This window comes from Penaeus monodon, chromosome 7, assembly GCF_015228065.2.
Source record: "Penaeus monodon isolate SGIC_2016 chromosome 7, NSTDA_Pmon_1, whole genome shotgun sequence".
Classification (NCBI taxonomy): domain Eukaryota; kingdom Metazoa; phylum Arthropoda; class Malacostraca; order Decapoda; family Penaeidae; genus Penaeus; species Penaeus monodon.
Window position 1 is genome coordinate 10,795,789 of NC_051392.1, and position 17,991 is coordinate 10,813,779.

The 17,991-nt window shown below is 38.1% G+C and overlaps 1 protein-coding gene across 4 annotated transcripts in view; it reads left to right on the plus strand.

The window, feature by feature from the left end:
* LOC119575080 (kinesin-like protein KIF2A) overlaps positions 1-17,991 on the plus strand; it is an 87,650-nt gene that overhangs the window by 65,964 nt on the left and 3,695 nt on the right. For 2 of the 4 annotated variants that reach the window (XM_037922470.1, XM_037922468.1), the window contains exons 2-15: positions 1,627-1,721; positions 1,996-2,076; positions 3,743-3,979; positions 12,058-12,115; positions 12,996-13,151; positions 14,621-14,783; positions 15,104-15,198; positions 15,564-15,726; positions 16,123-16,369; positions 16,510-16,710; positions 16,827-16,959; positions 17,121-17,331; positions 17,532-17,658; positions 17,811-17,985. In XM_037922470.1, coding sequence (XP_037778398.1) covers positions 1,627-1,721; positions 1,996-2,076; positions 3,743-3,979; positions 12,058-12,115; positions 12,996-13,151; positions 14,621-14,783; positions 15,104-15,198; positions 15,564-15,726; positions 16,123-16,369; positions 16,510-16,710; positions 16,827-16,959; positions 17,121-17,331; positions 17,532-17,658; positions 17,811-17,985 — 2,142 coding nt within the window. The remainder of the gene's footprint in view (positions 1-1,626; positions 1,722-1,995; positions 2,077-3,742; positions 3,980-12,057; positions 12,116-12,995; positions 13,152-14,620; positions 14,784-15,103; positions 15,199-15,563; positions 15,727-16,122; positions 16,370-16,509; positions 16,711-16,826; positions 16,960-17,120; positions 17,332-17,531; positions 17,659-17,810; positions 17,986-17,991) is intronic. The other 2 variants (XM_037922471.1, XM_037922469.1) reach the window with 1 other exon arrangement.

A 17,991-nucleotide genomic window follows, 5' to 3' on the forward strand; every position in this document is an offset into this window, starting at 1 on the left:
CAATATATACATTATATATACATTTAACATATATATATATATACAATACTATTAGTATACATATATAATATATATAATGTATAATAACATATATATAACTATGTATATATCATATATACATAGTATATATAACATATACATATATATACATTATATATACATATATATACATATATATAATACATATATATCATATATACATATATATATATACATATATATATACATATATATATACATATATATATACATATATATATATACATATATATATACATTTGTATATATATATATATATATATATTATATATATATATATAAAAGGTAAGATACATCTTCATTATGCAAGTTGAAGTTCAGGGTCCTTGATGCGCGAAGTCCTTTGTACCTCCTTGACTTGTAAGGAGTTGTATTTGGATCTCGAGAATATTTATTTCAAGTCTGCAGAGAGATCTGCCATTGCGCAAGTGCATGCATTTCTTTCCATTTTGCCTTGGCGTCGTGACAGGGACTCCTGGCGGGGCCGAGATGAGGCGTCCTTCATATTGATTTTGGCGTATCATTATCCCGAGGGAACCAATTCTGGGAAGGTAGACACGTTAAGGTCACATCCACGCCCCATGCAACGGATGCCCTCGTCGCTTTCTCGTCACGCCAACATGCCGTGCGCACATGAACGCACAAAAACACTTGGCTTTCCCCCATAGATATATGGAACAAACACCAACATTTTCTGCCTGCTCTTGAGTTTGTGTCTTAAATGTATCTCGCTTTAGTTTACTTTAGAGTATTAGTGATGTTCTCGTTTTGTGCGAGTGTTTGTGTGTGTGTGTGTGTGTGTGTGTGTGTGTGTGTGTGTGTGTGTGTGTGAGTACGCTTGCTTGCTTTATATACGTTCCAGAGTTTGTCCTATCGACAGCAAGTAATTCTTGAGTTGATCATAGATAATGATAAAGCCAAGGAAATATGGAGAGGATACAAACATTTCTTTGTGACATGCGAGGAGGGGCCTCAAGGGAATCGTCACGCCAAAGGTCGTGCTGGTTTGGCATTGTCCCTTCCTGCTCCTCGCGCCGCATTATGAGGGCATTATGACCGGGCACTGCTACCATTAGTCTTTTTTTTTTGTATTCGCCGTGCCTTTCCCACCAGCGAATGGCTATGCAGCTGTAAAACACTCAGGGTCCAGACCATGGCATTGCCTTTTCACTTACGAGCCGAGAGCCAGCTCTGCAGGCATATAAAGTTCATCCCAAGCGTGAGCTAAAGGTCGGGTCTTCTGGGGCCGTTGGACCCGTTGCATGACCGACGCGCCTGCCATGTCCACCTGAATAAGATTAGGTCAGAGGAGGAGGCCTGCTTAGGCCGTTTCGGACAAACAATAGGGAGTTCCAGCGCGCCCAGCTGTGTGTCCTGGTTTTTGGGGTTCGCATGCATACCTTTCTGGGCGCACTTGATCTTAATATTTATAACTAGCGCTTTCAATCCCATTTATTTAGATGGGGAAATAGGTTATTTTAATTTTGAGTTAGGTGGTACACCACAATTTTTTTTAGTATTATGCTAGGTGTTTATAAGTTGCGCCATTTTGTATTTCAACAGACTAATCCAGGTGTTTCTTTCCAGGTCGCGTCCACTCGGCGACCTGTTCTGCCGTCAACCCCGCCACCAGGAGTGTCACAGTCGAGTGGTTCGAAAAGGGGGAGACTAAAGGAAAGGAGGTAAAAATTGATTTTTTTTTTATTAGCATAATTTATGTTGGGATGGTGATTACATGGATGTACGTTAATATACCGTATACTTTAATAGAATTTAAACTTCATACTTTTGTATATAAATAATGGTAGTCTGTAAAACGTTTATTAAAAAGAAAGTTATGAATGAGAATGAAATCTGTCAAATACATCTCTGGCACTATGAAGATATTCATTCTCTTCCATACCTTTTCTACATTTGTTTCAGTGAACATGGTTCACGTTAATTTATATCCCGCAGATTGAGTTTGATGCAGTTTTCGCCCTCAACCCAGACTTGGCCCCACAGGATCAGAATGCCATGCCACCGCCCTCCAGATTTGTGAGTATTGCTTCCAGTCAACCATAGTCCGCTACACGCCCGTAAGGCACGCCCGTTCAGCACCCACCACCACCACCACCAGGCATGAGCGCCGCCACCATATTCACGCCCGCCCATCCCTCACTTCACCAACAATCACACCACTTGGAAGTGTAACTTCCACGCCCGTGGGCGCGTTTTGTCAACAGATAGACACTCGGCCAGTTGAGCACAAGATTCAACTTCCGCCACTTTTGCTACCCCCTCCCCCTCCACTCTTACTCTCCACCAAGCATGTGAAGCACCCTTGTACAGAATCCTTTCAGCGTTGGGTGAATGGGATCATCTTCATTCTAGAAGGTTCACCTTGTGGGGTTAAGGCTGGGATATGCACCGAACCTTCATGATGTATGGCGTATGTTATAGGACAATGTTTGTGGGCCTAAAAAGGAAAGTTAGGTAGATAATATTGGGCCGATACCAGGTGTGCATGCCCTGCTCGGTTTTTTGACTGTGAATGGCTGCCTTGGTCTACTTGTTCATGAGCGGCGCCAAACATAATAGTTGTCAGTCCGTCATGACAATATGGGTGTCTTCAGGGTGTCCTTCTGTGTATATATATTTGAGAGTTACTCACACTACTTGGCATCATGTTCTTTCATGTGGCCACTCTCTCGAGAGATCGTGGCGCGTGAAACTTCTTCTAACTTTTTTCCCGAGCCTTTGGACAATAAAAGTTTCAGTGTTAACCTGATCCTGCATTGTCCCGAGCAGCCGTATGTTTTTATCTCGACTTGGACGGATGGCAGGATTAGCGTGCAAGCTATAACCGGCAACCGCCTTTACTGTCATGTACTGATCTCTTAGTGTTAGCTTTACTGACTGACGAATGTATCATTCATCGAATGTGTGCTGCAAGTCCGGTAGAGTCAAAAGTGTGACTGAATAATGGTTGATATTGTCCAAAAGTGTGGATAAAAAAAAAAACGGTTTTTATGTGAGTTTATATATGAAAATTATTTATTAATTTGGTTAGGTCCCCAGATGAATTTTACATACAAACGTGCAGTAATTTTAGATGTAGTAACCGTATGTAAAGTTAGCTATTTTTGAAATCCCCAAATCCATTTACATACAAACATGGAATTAAATTGTATAACAAAAATAAAATTTAGGTAAGTTATAGTAGTTAGTAAACCAATTTTCTTTGTATCAATGTTTTAGGGTACACTGCTGTAGATTCAGATGTTCAAAAATATAGGATTCCTTCTATGCTAATATTTTTTTTTAGCAGCGAATAGTATAAATATAAGAAGATAATAAATATTACTAATTTTTGAGGAAGGTTACATAGTGTATAAGAATAAAATAGTTGATATGCTATTACATATGGCAGCAGCAGACCCCCCAGCTCTTGCAATAGATGTTCTTACCCTCCAGTAGACTGTGCGAATGTATGTAGTATCCCATATCATAATCATAGTCCTTTCATGTGCCCTGTTGTTAGACGTCACTAATAATATGGCTTGCCTTGGTATGTATGGATGTATGTCGGTGCATAAAAGCATATAGAAAAGATACATTTTGCACCTTCCTGGTGTTGGTTCACTTCTGTCCCACCATACACTTCATGCCCTCCTCCCCTGGGTATCCCTCCCGGTACGAAGCTCTCCCCTACACCCATCAGGACGACGACGAGGAGGAGTCCAGCTTGTCCGAGGCTGATCTGAGTGACTACGTCTCTGGACTCAATGTTGGCCGCACTGCGCGAGGCTCCGGCCGCTTCTTGAGGTCTTCCCACACCCACAGCAACGTGCCGGCCGCGTACCACCCTCAACGGCCGCCCTCCGCCCACACATCTCACCTGCCACGGCCTCCAGGGCACCAGGTGGCGCGGTCGCAGTCGGCCTCCAGACTCACCATGGTACGCCCCCGCCCCCCGCCTGCTGTGCAGCCTCTCGCGCCCATTGACGCCCAAGCTAGTCATCCCACGCCCCTGCCCAAACTCCTCTTCCCCCTCCCCATCTTGCCCTTTGTATTTTTCCTCATTGGCTTGAAAGCCACGACTGTGTATAATGGAAAGCTGTCTTGGAGTGCTCCAGTGGTATGTACACAAATTTTCTAAAATCGTTTTGACTTTCATCTTGAATTTATCGTGATAGCACCAAGACAGTTCGCCATTCTGCAAGCTTCCTAGGCGGAAACTTGCATCTACACTGCATGATTACGTCCCCAAGCACGCTGCACTTTCTTGGTTATGTGATAAACCAACAAGTGCCTGCTCGCTCGCTTATGCATGCTTCGTCTGCATACTGCATGTGCATGAGTATTGTGATTAATTAAAGTACTAATCTAGCGTAAGAATGTGGCATGTGGAATGGTATAACACTGACGAGATGTGATTATAGAATTGACAATCGTGGCCCATGACTTTTTCAATTAAGAGCCGCTATTGTGTTGTGAAACGTATTATTTTTTATGTAGATATTTATGGATGTAATTGCAGAATGCATTTTCGCTGATTTTAGATTTGTGAATGATTTCAGTGAACTTATCATGCATCGTTTTATTCTAGAATTTCCTGCCCTGCAGAAACCATTAGCCTTTCGTAGATCCTCAACGAATGTGATAAGGATACCAAATTTTGTTGTCCAAAGATGAAAATGTGAATTTAAAGAGTGATTTGTGATCCGTGGAATGTTTTTATTTGATAATTGTAATGTGCGGTTTATTTGTTTTGATGTAACATTTCGTAACGCGACCAGTTATTTTCCGCTGGTAATAAGCAACCAAAAATTGGAATAGTTTGAATAAGCATTTACTCTCCTGTATGACTGCCTTGACAAAACACTGTCATAACACCAAAATTTTCTTCGAAGATATTCTTCAAGATCTCTTGGGGAAAAGAACGCCAAATAGAGGAATCCCCCCTCCCCCTACCGTTCCTCTTTCCTCAATTTTTCCAAATGCCCTCCACAACCCTTTCAACAAATAGCTCAAGTGCCCACAGCGTCTCATGATACCCCCTCCCCCTCCCTTGCCGTGCCGTGCATCCCCCGTGACTTGTCCAGCTGTAGTTACCATTCCCCAGCACCCTCCCAGTCTTCCCCATTTCTCTCAGCAACTCCCTGCACCTGTCTGTAGGTTGCGTGTGGTCCTCTTGCCAAGTGTCTGCAACATGGTTTTATGCATCTTCTCTTGGAAATGATATACCATGAGGATTGCGCTGACGTGAATATTGCCTGAGAAGTGTTCCTCATTTTGAGTTAAGTGTATAATAATACAGATTTTATTTTATTCAATGTTTACCGTGTAATGATGATTTATACTCTGATTTCAAAATTGATATTTTAAGTTACAGACGCGGAATACCCCCTCCCCCCTTTCTCTCTCTCTCTCTCTCTCTCTCTCTCTCTCTCTCTCTCTCTCTCTCTCTCTCTCTCTCTCCTCTCCCCTCTCCCCTCTCCCCTCTCCCCTCTCCCCCTCTCTCTCTCTCTCTCTCTCTCTCTCTCTCTCTCTCTCTCTCTCTCTCTCCTCCCTCCCTCTCTCTCCCCCTCCCCTCCCCCCTTCCCCCTTCCCCTTTCCCCTCCCTCTCCCTCTTCCTGTCTATCTATCTACTCTTCCCTCCCCTCTATCTACTCATCCATCTGTCCATCCTCTCCCACTTCCAGAACTACCTGCTCGCTTGCTCTCTCTCCCCTCCTCTCTGCCTATGCTTCTCCCTCTTCCCCTACCACCCCTCTCTTAATTTCCCCTCCGCTTTTCTTCAATTCTTTCTCTCCTTCCAGTTTCTGCTCTTCTGTCCCCTCTGCTCCAACCGCCGCCTTTATTTACTATTTCTGTGCTTTTCAGTATTCGCAGGTGTCCAAATTGAAAACAAAACCAAGCAACCAAAATTTATCCATACAGTGAATATTTCCAAAGACTTCATGTATTAATATTGCTTTGAAGTATCGTTTTACCCTTAAAGGTTCTCCAATAATTTCTTCGGCAGCGCTCTCAATGAAACGATCTTTTGTGTAAGTTGTTACACAAAGTAGCTGTTTTACTTTCCCAAGATCGATTACGGTATTAATGCTGGATTGGAACGGTAATGCAAATGATTTAGTGTTGTATTTGATAATATATATTGTTATTATTGTTAATATTATGGTGGTTATTAATGAATTGTTATCATTATTGTTTTTGTCATTGTAATCATTATTATCATCATTATTGTTATTGCTATTGTTTTTTATTTGTATTATTGTTATTGTTATTATTATTATTATTATTTTTTTTTCCTTTTTTTTCCTTGTGATTTTATTATTGTTAATGTTATCACAATTTTATTTTAATTATATACTGGTATTGTTATAATGCTCTGATTTTCCGTTAACATCATTATTAATGCATAAAATTTAATAATCATTGTTATTATTATCATCAATATTATTGTTTGCATTATTATTTTTAAGAATATTACATTTTTCTTTTGTATCATTAGCATCTTAATCTTGTTTTCAGTTTCATTACGACTAGTGGAGTTATTCATTATTGATATTAGTGTTGTTTGTTATTTTTTTATACTATTTTGTATTTCATATGTATATTTGTACTATTTTTTACTGGTTATATTACATTTATTTTTGACGAACAATATAATATTTTATATTTACTAATATCATCAGCGTTATAATGATTAAATTTTTGTTCATTTCTTGATATCGTTATAACCATAGTCATTAACCCAATTGTTATTGATTTATCTTAGATTTTAGCCACTGAATTTCGTAACAATTCTATTGCGTCGTCATTTTTATTTAGCACTGTTGTTATTGCTGTTCTATTATTTCCAGTATGGTCACTGGTTATCGTGTTCCAGGACAGTTTATAATCCGAAACAGCTGTTGCAATCATCATAATTGTGCGTCATTTAAGTCCCATTCCATTCCGCTGCACATTTCACCCCGGCCATAACCTGACTTCCAGCCTTGTCGGCCAGGGACGATTTTATAGCTTGTTAATGCCCCCGTCAGCGACATAGAATGTTGGGGTTTAGTGTTAATATCACCAGCGTAGAACATGGTACTCGGGCGATGGTGCATAACACGTGTTAAGTGTGTGTTGTGTGGTGTTTGTGAGGCCAGTGTTGTAGGGTCTCCATTTCTCCATTTTCTTCTTTGATATGAAAACGTGCTCTGTAGATTTTAAGTGGATCCTTTAACATTCCCTCTCCCCCTTCCTCCCCACCACGCGTGCCCCCCCAAGGACGATGATGATGATGATCTTGATGATGATGATGATGAAGCTGTAAGTAATTGGCCATATTGTAACTATTACGTGTTTTCGTCCTCTGCCATCCCCAAAGTATCGTGAGCGTAATTCTTATGTTTTTATATTATATTTACACTTTATTTCGTCCCAGTCTCGAATGTTTCTTTATTTCATTGGTCATCTATATTTATTTTTTTAAATAGAAATACACGTTGTACTGAATGTAATTTTTTTATTTACTTTCACGGCCTCTGGATGTGACTTTAGTTGCAAATTAGATATCCATAGCAGTCCTGACATGTTATTGATTAGAGATAACCACCGTCTCTGTATTGTTTGCGTTCGTTCGTGTCTTGTTTTATTTTTTTTGTGAAGCTTATGAAGCATCAGAAGCAGAAAGGAATTAAACGTTTTTTTTTTTTTTTTTCTTTCAATTTTGTTTCTCTTCATTATTGTCCCGGGCATGCGTTGTTGTCATTGCTTCAAGCCAGATTTTTTGTGTAGTAGCAAATAAGTACTAGCACGGCGTTTGCTGATTAAGAATTTAGCGTATGTGACTGACAGTTCGTTGATAGTCATCTTACATATAATGTGTGTGTCTGTATTTGTGTGTGCGTGTGCATGTACTCGGCGTGTGCAAGCGGATGAGTGAATAAGTTTGTATGCGAGAGAGAGTGAGTGAGTGAGCGAGTGAGGGAGGGAGGGAAGGAGAGTGTGTGCGTGTGCGTGTGTGGGAGAGAGAGAGAGAGAGAGAGAGAGAGAGAGAGAGAGAGAGAGAGAGAGAGAGAGAGAGAGAGAGAGAGAGAGAGAGAGAGAGAATGTGTGGGTGTGTGGGTGTGGGGGGGGGAGAGAGAGAGAGAGAGTGAGTGTGTGTATGTGTGGGTGTGGGAGAGAGAGTGAGTGTGTGTGGGGGGGGGGGGGGAGAAAAAGAAAGAAAGAGATAGTGAGTGTGTGGGGGGGGGGGGAGAGAGAGAGTGAGTGTGTGTGGGGGAGGGAGGGAGAGAGAGAGTGAGTGTGTGGGGGAAGGAGAGAGAGTTAGTGAGTGAGCGTGTTGGGGAGGGAGAGAGAGAGAGAGAGAGAGTGAGCGTGTTGGGGGAGGGAGAGAGAGTGAGAGTGAGAGTGAATATGATAGACCATTTTTGGTGTCTTGTCCGAGCTTCTATTCACAACGAGCACAGCTCTTGCTTCATATCATACCCACTGTGATTATTATTAGTGAAACATGTCTAGATCCTTCATGTTAGATTCCATGTGTAAAAGAAGCAGGTGGCAGTCACAAAGCACACAGGGCAGGTTGCTCGAAATATTCAGCAATTTCCAGGCTTTTCAATGTGCAGGAAAAGGGAAGGAGAAAATATTTGGTGATGGGTTTATAACAACGTTAGGTAAATTCTTTGAGAAAAGGGAAAGCGATATTAAGGAATAGTAGTTTTTAAGGTAAAACGAGTCGGTTCTTAAGGAATCATCGAGAGCCTTGTTCCGCTATTAGGCTTTTGAATAGGCAGATCGCGTGGTCGTGGCATAATCTTGGTCACTTTGCTTAAGGAGCTTTATTGCTAGGATCTACGTTTCATAAGCTTATCCAGTTTCTCGGTTTATCGTCTTTTAGATTATGATACTTCCAGGGATGTAAAATGGCAAGTTGATAATCGTGGCCCATGCCTTGCCGTTTCTTTATTGGCTTTTAGGCAAATTTAATGAATATGTTACGTAAGTTAAGCATCGTGTGTTCAGTACAACCGCGTGAAGCATCATATTAAAATTACCCATACATATTAAAAGATGATAAAATCAAAAGCCAGCAAAATGAAAATTGCACGCTTATCCCCCTTCACCGCGCGCAAACATAGGAATAGAGTAATTTTGAACAATGATGTAATGGAAACAAAATATATAACGCTAGTTTTGTGGTGATATTGATATTGCTCGTCGTGGCGACCGACATAAAGCCATTGTAACCGTGTCAAGGAGAGTAATTACACGAAAACGAGATAGTCCATCCACTCCGGGTCATGAATAAGTCCCGCGTAATTAAGGCGATAGCATCAGTGCCGTGCGAGGTCACCCGGGCCGATCCGTCTTGTGCTTGCAGTCATTCACGTTCTGGATCGTGAACGGAGGAGGGTCGTTAGTCGAAGGAAAATCAATGGTGATCCTTCGTGCTTGGTCCCGTGCAGTTTTATCTTGTTGGCGACTCGGCGCAGGCAGCAAACTCGCAGGTGATTCCCGGCGCTGCGAAAAGGGCGGTGACGTCACACTAGCCATCGATTAGCACGCAACATGTCCATAAAGGCGAAGATGGCTGAACTTGCCCGATACATTAAGCTTTGCAACATTTTTTCCCAGCGCTTCCGTATCTTCACTTTAATTTAGTCCAGAACAAAAATGAGGCGGAAGAGAGTACGACAAACTTATACACACGAAAATGTTTAACGAATGGCGTGGCGATTTTTTTAGGTTAATGAAGATGAATAGAACTTTTCATAATTTTAACTATAGACTTATTATTAGTTCACTTATCGGATTGTGTAACATTTTACTATGCAGTGACAGCGAGTCTAACCTTTGGTAGCGCATGCGACTTGAAACCGAATGCCATTACGAATAATGAAAAACTCAAGAGTACAAACTATTGACCCTTCCTGTACATATGGGGTCATTGCACCCGCCTCATGGTATGGACGAGGCCAGTCCGGGGAGTTGACACTGCAATTAACTCAAGGCCGGGCATTCCCTTGCCTTTGACGCGAGTCTTGACCTTTTGCAAACATCGCGATCTTCGTGTTGTCCCAAGCTTTTACTCGTAATGAAGGAAGATCCGGTGTGAGCGAGTGCGCACGTGGGGACTGCCCCCTCTCCTCCTCCTCCTGGTCCAGCATAAAGGACGGTGGCATTGATTACAAGGCCAAGCCGATTCGCGTCTTACTTGAGTTAGTGACCGAGGCGGCGGTGGCACCTCGCGCGTTTCGCCTCTGCCGCCAGTGTCGCGTCGAGGCGGTGGCCGGAAGGGGGACTCACGCTCGCTCTCGACCTGGACGCATTCCGAGGTCGTTGCCCGGGGCTCGCGTTGTGCAGTGATGGATCTGGTGATGTTCTGATGTCAAATGTTTTATTGAGAAAAATATAGAGAGAAGTCCTTGCCGGTCTGCTTTTCCCTCAGTGGAAGAGGAGTGTAATAATGGCTTTCATGTGTTTATATTTATTGGTTGTATTCGTAGTGTAAATATTGAAGGAAAAGATGTTGAAGTAGTGCATTGTCCCTTGTGTTAATGCCACTTGCTTCTGAAAATTTTATTTATAATGGCATTCCACTATTGCTGTTTACATTGAATTTATTGCTAATATTACTATTTACTATATATTTTATTGAAGTTCTACAGAGAAACTGCCTAAAAGATTATGATTAACAGGTTAATTTTCTGTGCCATATATATGTGTATGTATGTATGTATGTTTGTGTGTATATATTTATATGTATGTGTATGTATATATATTTATATATATATTTATATGTATATGTATGTATATATATTTATATGTATGTGTATGTATATATATAATATATATATATATATATATATATATATATATATATACTTCTATGGCTTTATATATACATATATGTCTGTATATGTATATATGTGTGTATATACATATGTATGTGTATATATGTAGGTAATATAGATATGTATGGCAGAATACATATATCATATACTTATATAATTTATAAATTAAATATGTACAATATATATACACATACACATTCACATGCACGAACACACACACGTTTTTGTGTGTGTGCGTGTGTGTGTGTGTGTGTATGTACACATGTATACATGCATATATATGTGAACATATGTATACATGCATATATATATATATATATATATATATATATATATATATATATATATATATATATATATATATATATATATAATGTAATATATACTTACTGTGTGTGTGTGAAATAATTTTTGCCATGATATTGATACAGTGTATATATTTGTATGTGTGTGTGTGTGTGTGTGTATGCTTTTATTTTTTATTATTAATTTCAGTAAGTTCTACAAGAATTTCAATATCCCATCAAAATGAGTTGAAAGATTTGAATTAAAATGTATATGATCAAAATTAAATTTTCTTTCCCTATGGAAAGTTGGTTTTTTTCTTAAGTTATTTATAGGCATTTTAATGAGGAAGTTAATGCATTTATACACAGGTCTACTTTTATATACATATTCACACACACACACACACACACACACACACACACACACACACACACACACACACACACACACACACACACACACACACACACACACACACACACACACACACACACACTTTTTATTATTTCATTCTTTTTTCTTTGCATAATATAAGCCATATATTTATGGATTAAGGTATTGTATTTGTTTTTTTATTAACTGCAGTAACACTAACTTTAGGTCTGTGGTATTTGCATGTTTAATTTCTTCAGGAAAAGGGATTTTTAATTTGTTTTTTATTATTAGTGTATTGGTGATATATTCATATTTTCTTCAATATTCCCACAAAGATTTGAAGGCAGGTATAACTGTACAGTTCTCAGAAAGCAGTTCTTATTTGTTGTAAATAGATGATGATGATTTAATAAGAAACACCAAGCTTTCTTTTTATCATTTTTATTACTACAACTGCATGGAGAACATATATTTTAAGTCATGATTCAAGCCACTGACTGTTCTGATTGCTCCACAGTACTCACGGCAGTCACAGATCACACAACCATCAGCAGCACCAGTCACAAGGAGTAAAGGTGTGTAATCCTAATTGCATTTGTGTGCTTCACTAAAATCTTTATTTAATTTTGTTCCAGTTTTGGAAGAGAAGATTAGCTTCCAGGTATAGATATTACTAGATTTTATTTCACCCCCTGTGTGATGAAATTATCAGAAAACTTTTTAAAGTGTGTTTGATATGTGAATATGAAAATAAATATCAGTATAGAAGCTGATCTAGTTAGAAATAGAAATATTCCTATCTTAAGTTTGGCCCTTATGTGCAGTCATTTAACTTTTAAAAAGTACATCTTAGATGATGTAAAGCCACTCATATCTGACAAAAATCCTCCTTACTTTACAACAACAGGAAAAGGTAAAAAGCTCAGTTAAGAGTGTTGCTTTATTGTAAATGTTGTTTACTGGTTAGGTAGTAAGAAAATTTTGATTTAGTACCTATGGTAAGCTAGCAGCATATGGTTATGTAATATTTTAATAATTTTATGACCATAAATGGTCTTGCAAAGGCATCTAATTGTAAAATTGATACAGTGGTGTAGTGCTATTAGGATTCAGAAGTGATGTAGTAACATGTTAGTTAAAGAATATGCTATTGTAGACATTACTTTTCATAGTTATAAGTAATGATGTAACAAAGGCATTTTATTTTATTTGTTTATTTATTTTTATTTATTTATTATTATTATTATTATTATTATTATTATTATCCATGAAATATATTGATGGAATATAACCAGAAGTATGAAGGCTAGGGAAAAGTAATGGGAGTCATGTTAAAATTATTATAGATAAAATAAGAAGCCCAATTTTTATGTGGAAAGAAAATATTGTTTATGCTTAATACATGTTTATACTACTGCCTAAGACAAAATGATAAATAGTTATGCTCCTTTATAGATTCCAACAGACCTCGACCTAGCTACCTAGTGAAACCACCTCAAAATGGAGAACTGCGATCAAATGCAGTGCAAAACAAGATTGGGCAAACCCCTGCCCGATCAACAGAAAATATTTCAACCTCCACCGTGAGCAAAGCAGCTTCTGTGCCTGCATGTGAGTATTGCTTCTAGACAAGTGATCTACAGTTTTGCAAACACTATAAATCATGTTCACTCTTTAGGAATATTAAAACATTCACAATTTTGGTATTTCAATCTGGATAATGGAACTGGCATGCACTGATAAGTGTGTGATTCTGTTAAAGGGAGTAATAAAGAATAGTAGATGATATATGTAACATTATTGGTGATAAACCAGGAGACTTATTGGAAAGTCCTCATCTTACCCTTAATCGCCTGTTGTATGGAAAACCATGATTTATTCCCAACTCTCACTAGATGATTAGCTTTAGATAGGATCCATAATGCAGATATCCTTTTCTCCTTGGTGGGCCATTCCCAATTATAGGGCGAGGCATAGCTGTTGCTGTGGGTACTATTGGTGAGTTATATGATGGTGTGATGTATATATGTATACTACCAGTGTTTTTGATTTTATACTTAGTGATGCAGCATTACAAAATATCTTGGAAATGCCATAGCCACTGGTTACAGAAGGTTTGACCAAAGTTTGAGCTTACTGACCTGTTTATAGTGCTGTAAACTGGCCTCTATTTTTCATGATGGAAGTTTCCTCCAGCAAATGTCTTGTGATGAATCTAATGAAGTATTCTTACATAGTTGTTTCTTTTTTCTGTCCTAGAATCAATCATTTATGATGTATTTTATTAGCTATTCAGAAGTGTTTTGTACCTAACTTACTACTATACATATTTTTCTTCATATTGTATTGTACTGTATAATGTGCTCTTTCTTCAGGTATGATTACTCTTTATAAGTAATTATTTCTTTCATAATTATTTTACATTTTTGAATGTTCTTAAAGAAAACAAATAGAGTAGATGGTTTCAGGAAATGCCTTTATGCTTCTTCCAAGAATGACCTTAATATACACACTGAGAACTCTATTCATTTTACTACTGTACATAATAATTTGTAGTGAGTTTACTGTTGCAACTGTTGCATATTACTTTAGGTTTATTATGGTGGTAGACTGAGGAATATTGGAAGACCAGGACAATACTCTCAAATAAAGAATGTCATAGTCAAATGCAAATGGAAGGCTTGATGGGACCCAGCTTAATTTGGTCAAATGTAGGAGAGTTGATCTGATCAGACATCATTTATGTTTATTGTAGTAATGTCATTCAGTGTGTATATATATGCAGTTTCTATATGCACGCTCACACACACACGCTCACACACACACGCTCACACACACACGCTCACACACACACGCTCACACACACACGCTCACACACACACGCTCACACACACACGCTCACACACACACGCTCACACACACACGCTCACACACACACGCTCACACACACACACACACACACACACACACACACACACACACACACACACACACATTATCTATCCAGTGAAGTATATAGATTAGTGTTTTTCATGATATTTATATATACATTTTCCATTAATACAAAATCTGTATTACAGCACGAAGGCGTAGCAACGTGGTGAAAGAGGTTGACCGTATACAGAAGAAACGAGAGGAGCGTAGAAAACAACAAGCAGAGAAGAAAGAGGAAAAAGAAGCTCTAATGAACCTAGATCCAGGAAATCCTCAGTGGGAGTTTTTGAACATGATTCGAGAGTTTAGGTACGTGTCTGATAATTTGTTTGTATGGAGACGTATTCTAAGCTTATTCTCTTGTCTTTTGGATGTTGTTGATTCATATCATTTCATTGATATTGATGTGAATTAATATTACTTTGAGTTGTATGATACGACATGAAAGTGAAGCAACTGATGCCAAGTTTCTCTTGTGAGGAAATGGTAAACTTAGATTATATTTACATTATTATTTTTTGTTCTTCATCTTGTAAGATAATCCAGTATGTGTTTATTTTTGGAGTTGAAAGTCTACTCATTATTATATCATTTGGTTAACACTTTTGATGTGTTTTCTGTTTTACCAGATCTCAGTTGGAATTCCGAACTTTGAAAGATGGAGATCCACTTGAAGAACATCAAATTACAGTTGCTGTAAGGAAAAGACCACTAAATAAGAAAGGTATGGTATTTTATTTTTCTAGTATATTTTTCTGTTTACTACCTACATTGCTACTAGTCATAGTTAGCTGCAAAGTATTCCATCCAAGTTAGGTAGTTTTATTCAGCTGACATGTTCACTTTTGTTGAGTAAGCTCTTTTCTGAATTGATAACTTTGTAAATTTGTTTTATTTGTTACTTGCAATATGTATTATTAGATCCAAAGACATCTATTCTTGCCTTCCATGAGATCATAAATCCATTCTTAAAACTTTTTATTATTTGTAGTTGTAGCTCGGTAACTATTCCTAAGTCACATAATTAATGTTAACATATTTGCTCACTTAGGCTAGTCTTTTATTTAAATACCTTGTATATACTTTCAGAGACGGGCAGAAGAGAGATTGATGTAATTACCATTCCAAAGAGAAACACTTTATATGTTCATGAACCACGTACTAAAGTGGACCTCACAAAGTTCCTGGAGAATCAGAATTTTAGATTTGATTATGCCTTTGACGAAAGCTGCAACAATGAATTGGTTTACAAGTAAGTGTCAGACTTTTTATAGTTTTTAATATAGTTTAATGTTCTTGTGGAACACAGATTTTATCTTAACTCTAGTTACTTGATTGTCACTTTAGTTCTCCCTTACAATAATACAATAAGATGGGTTCACACCTAATAGACCTATAACTTCCCTGTTTGTGCTAGGAATAGTTGGGGTCAAACCACTTTTGGCACCAGGGAGGCTTGAACTCCTGAACACCTGATCAGCACTCAGGCACCTTTGCCATTGAGTTGCAATGTGTCAATTTATCCATGTTGAATTTGATTTTATCTGAATTCCTTTATTTATTTATTTTATGGTTATATATATATATATATATATATAATGTATGTTACATATATTATAAGAAACTTAAATGATAATTATACTTGCAGATATACAGCAAGACCTCTAGTTCAGACAATATTTGAAGGAGGTATGGCAACGTGCTTTGCCTATGGACAAACTGGCTCTGGCAAAACTCATACCATGGGTGGAGATTTCCAAGGCAAAAATCAAGATACTGCTAAGGGAGTGTATGCTATGGTGGCAAAGGATGTCTTTACGTATGTTAAAAGTCCAAAATTTAGAAACCTTAACTTACAGATCTCAGCCAGCTTCTTCGAGATCTATGGAGGCAAGGTAAGTACATTATAAATTTTAATATTACTTCAAGAGATTTAGAAATTCTTGATCTTAAGTCTATATACAATAACAAGAAAGGATTGTTTTATACTTCCTTGTAAGGAAAATATTTTACTTACATAGAGACTTTTCAACAGGTTTTTGATTTGCTAAATGGCAAAGCAAAACTACGTGTACTGGAAGATGGAAAGAATGTTGTGCAAGTTGTAGGCCTTCAAGAAAGAGTATGTGAAAGTGTTGATGATGTCTTGAAGCTCATCAGTTTAGGTTCCAATGTCCGGACATCTGGTCAGACTGCTGCCAACAACCAGTCCTCTCGGTCTCATGCTGTCTTCCAGGTACTTTTCTTGAGTGTGATTAAGAATTGGTTTGAAGGTAAAGAAAGTTATAACTTGGCCTATTGACAAATAGATTTTGATATTCAGAGACTAATGATATTTTTTGCTTACCCCAGATTATCTTGAGAAATTTGGATAAGATTGAGAAGCAGGGTGACAAAGCATACAAACTTCATGGAAAGTTTTCTCTTATTGATCTGGCTGGTAACGAGAGGGGAGCTGACACATCCAGTGCCAATAGACAAACAAGTGAGTGAATATATATTATAAGTGTATCACAAATTTTGGGTTTAGTTTGTTTTGGCAACTTTGATGGGGATTTATAGGTACTACTTACAATTATGTTGTTTACCATATTTTCCTTTAATTTTTATTTTGTTATATATTCATGTATTTATGATCTTTTACAGGAATGGAGGGTGCTGAAATCAACAAATCTCTATTGGCTTTGAAAGAATGTATTCGGGCACTTGGCCGTAAGGGGGCTCATTTGCCCTTCCGTGCTTCAAAGCTTACTCAAGTTTTACGTGATTCTTTTATTGGTGACAAAAGTAAGACATGCATGATTGCTATGATCTCTCCAGGGATGAGCTGCTGTGAACATACACTGAATACCCTCAGGTTAGTCTGGAAGATGGTTGCTTAGTGCTGTTTTCTTAATGGAGATACTGTCTTCTCATGATAATAAGAAAATGAAAGAACTGTATTTTAAAGGATTTCTTTAAGGATATATTAAAAATGATATAGAAGTATAAAGAATTAAATATATTTTAGTAGGCATTGTATAAGTTCAGTAGATAACAAGACCTCTGTCTTTTCAGATATGCTGATCGAGTTAAGGAGTTGGGTGTATCTGATGTATCAGAGGAGAAAAGTTCTCCGACAGAGAAGGAACCAGATGAAAATGGCACAAATGATGAGGACTATTCACGTCTCACTTCATACAATGTAAGTTTGTTTAGAGGTTTGTAAGTTTATCCATTTCTGAAAACTGAATTTTCATGTGAAGCAAAGAATTAAATATATGGAGGAACCCTACAAGGAAAATGTTTAAAGTATAAATTTTCTTTAATTTCTGAAATTGATATTTGACTAACCAGGAGAATGAGATGAGTGCAGACCAGCAGGCATTCCAAGTGGCCATGAGTGCACTGCAAGAAGCAGAAGAGGAGGTGGTAGACCTTCATGGCCAGTACTTTGCTCACAGAGACAAGATGGACAAGATGCTCATTCCTCTTTACCAGATGACCAATGAGGTTGATTATGATGTAGATGGTAAGT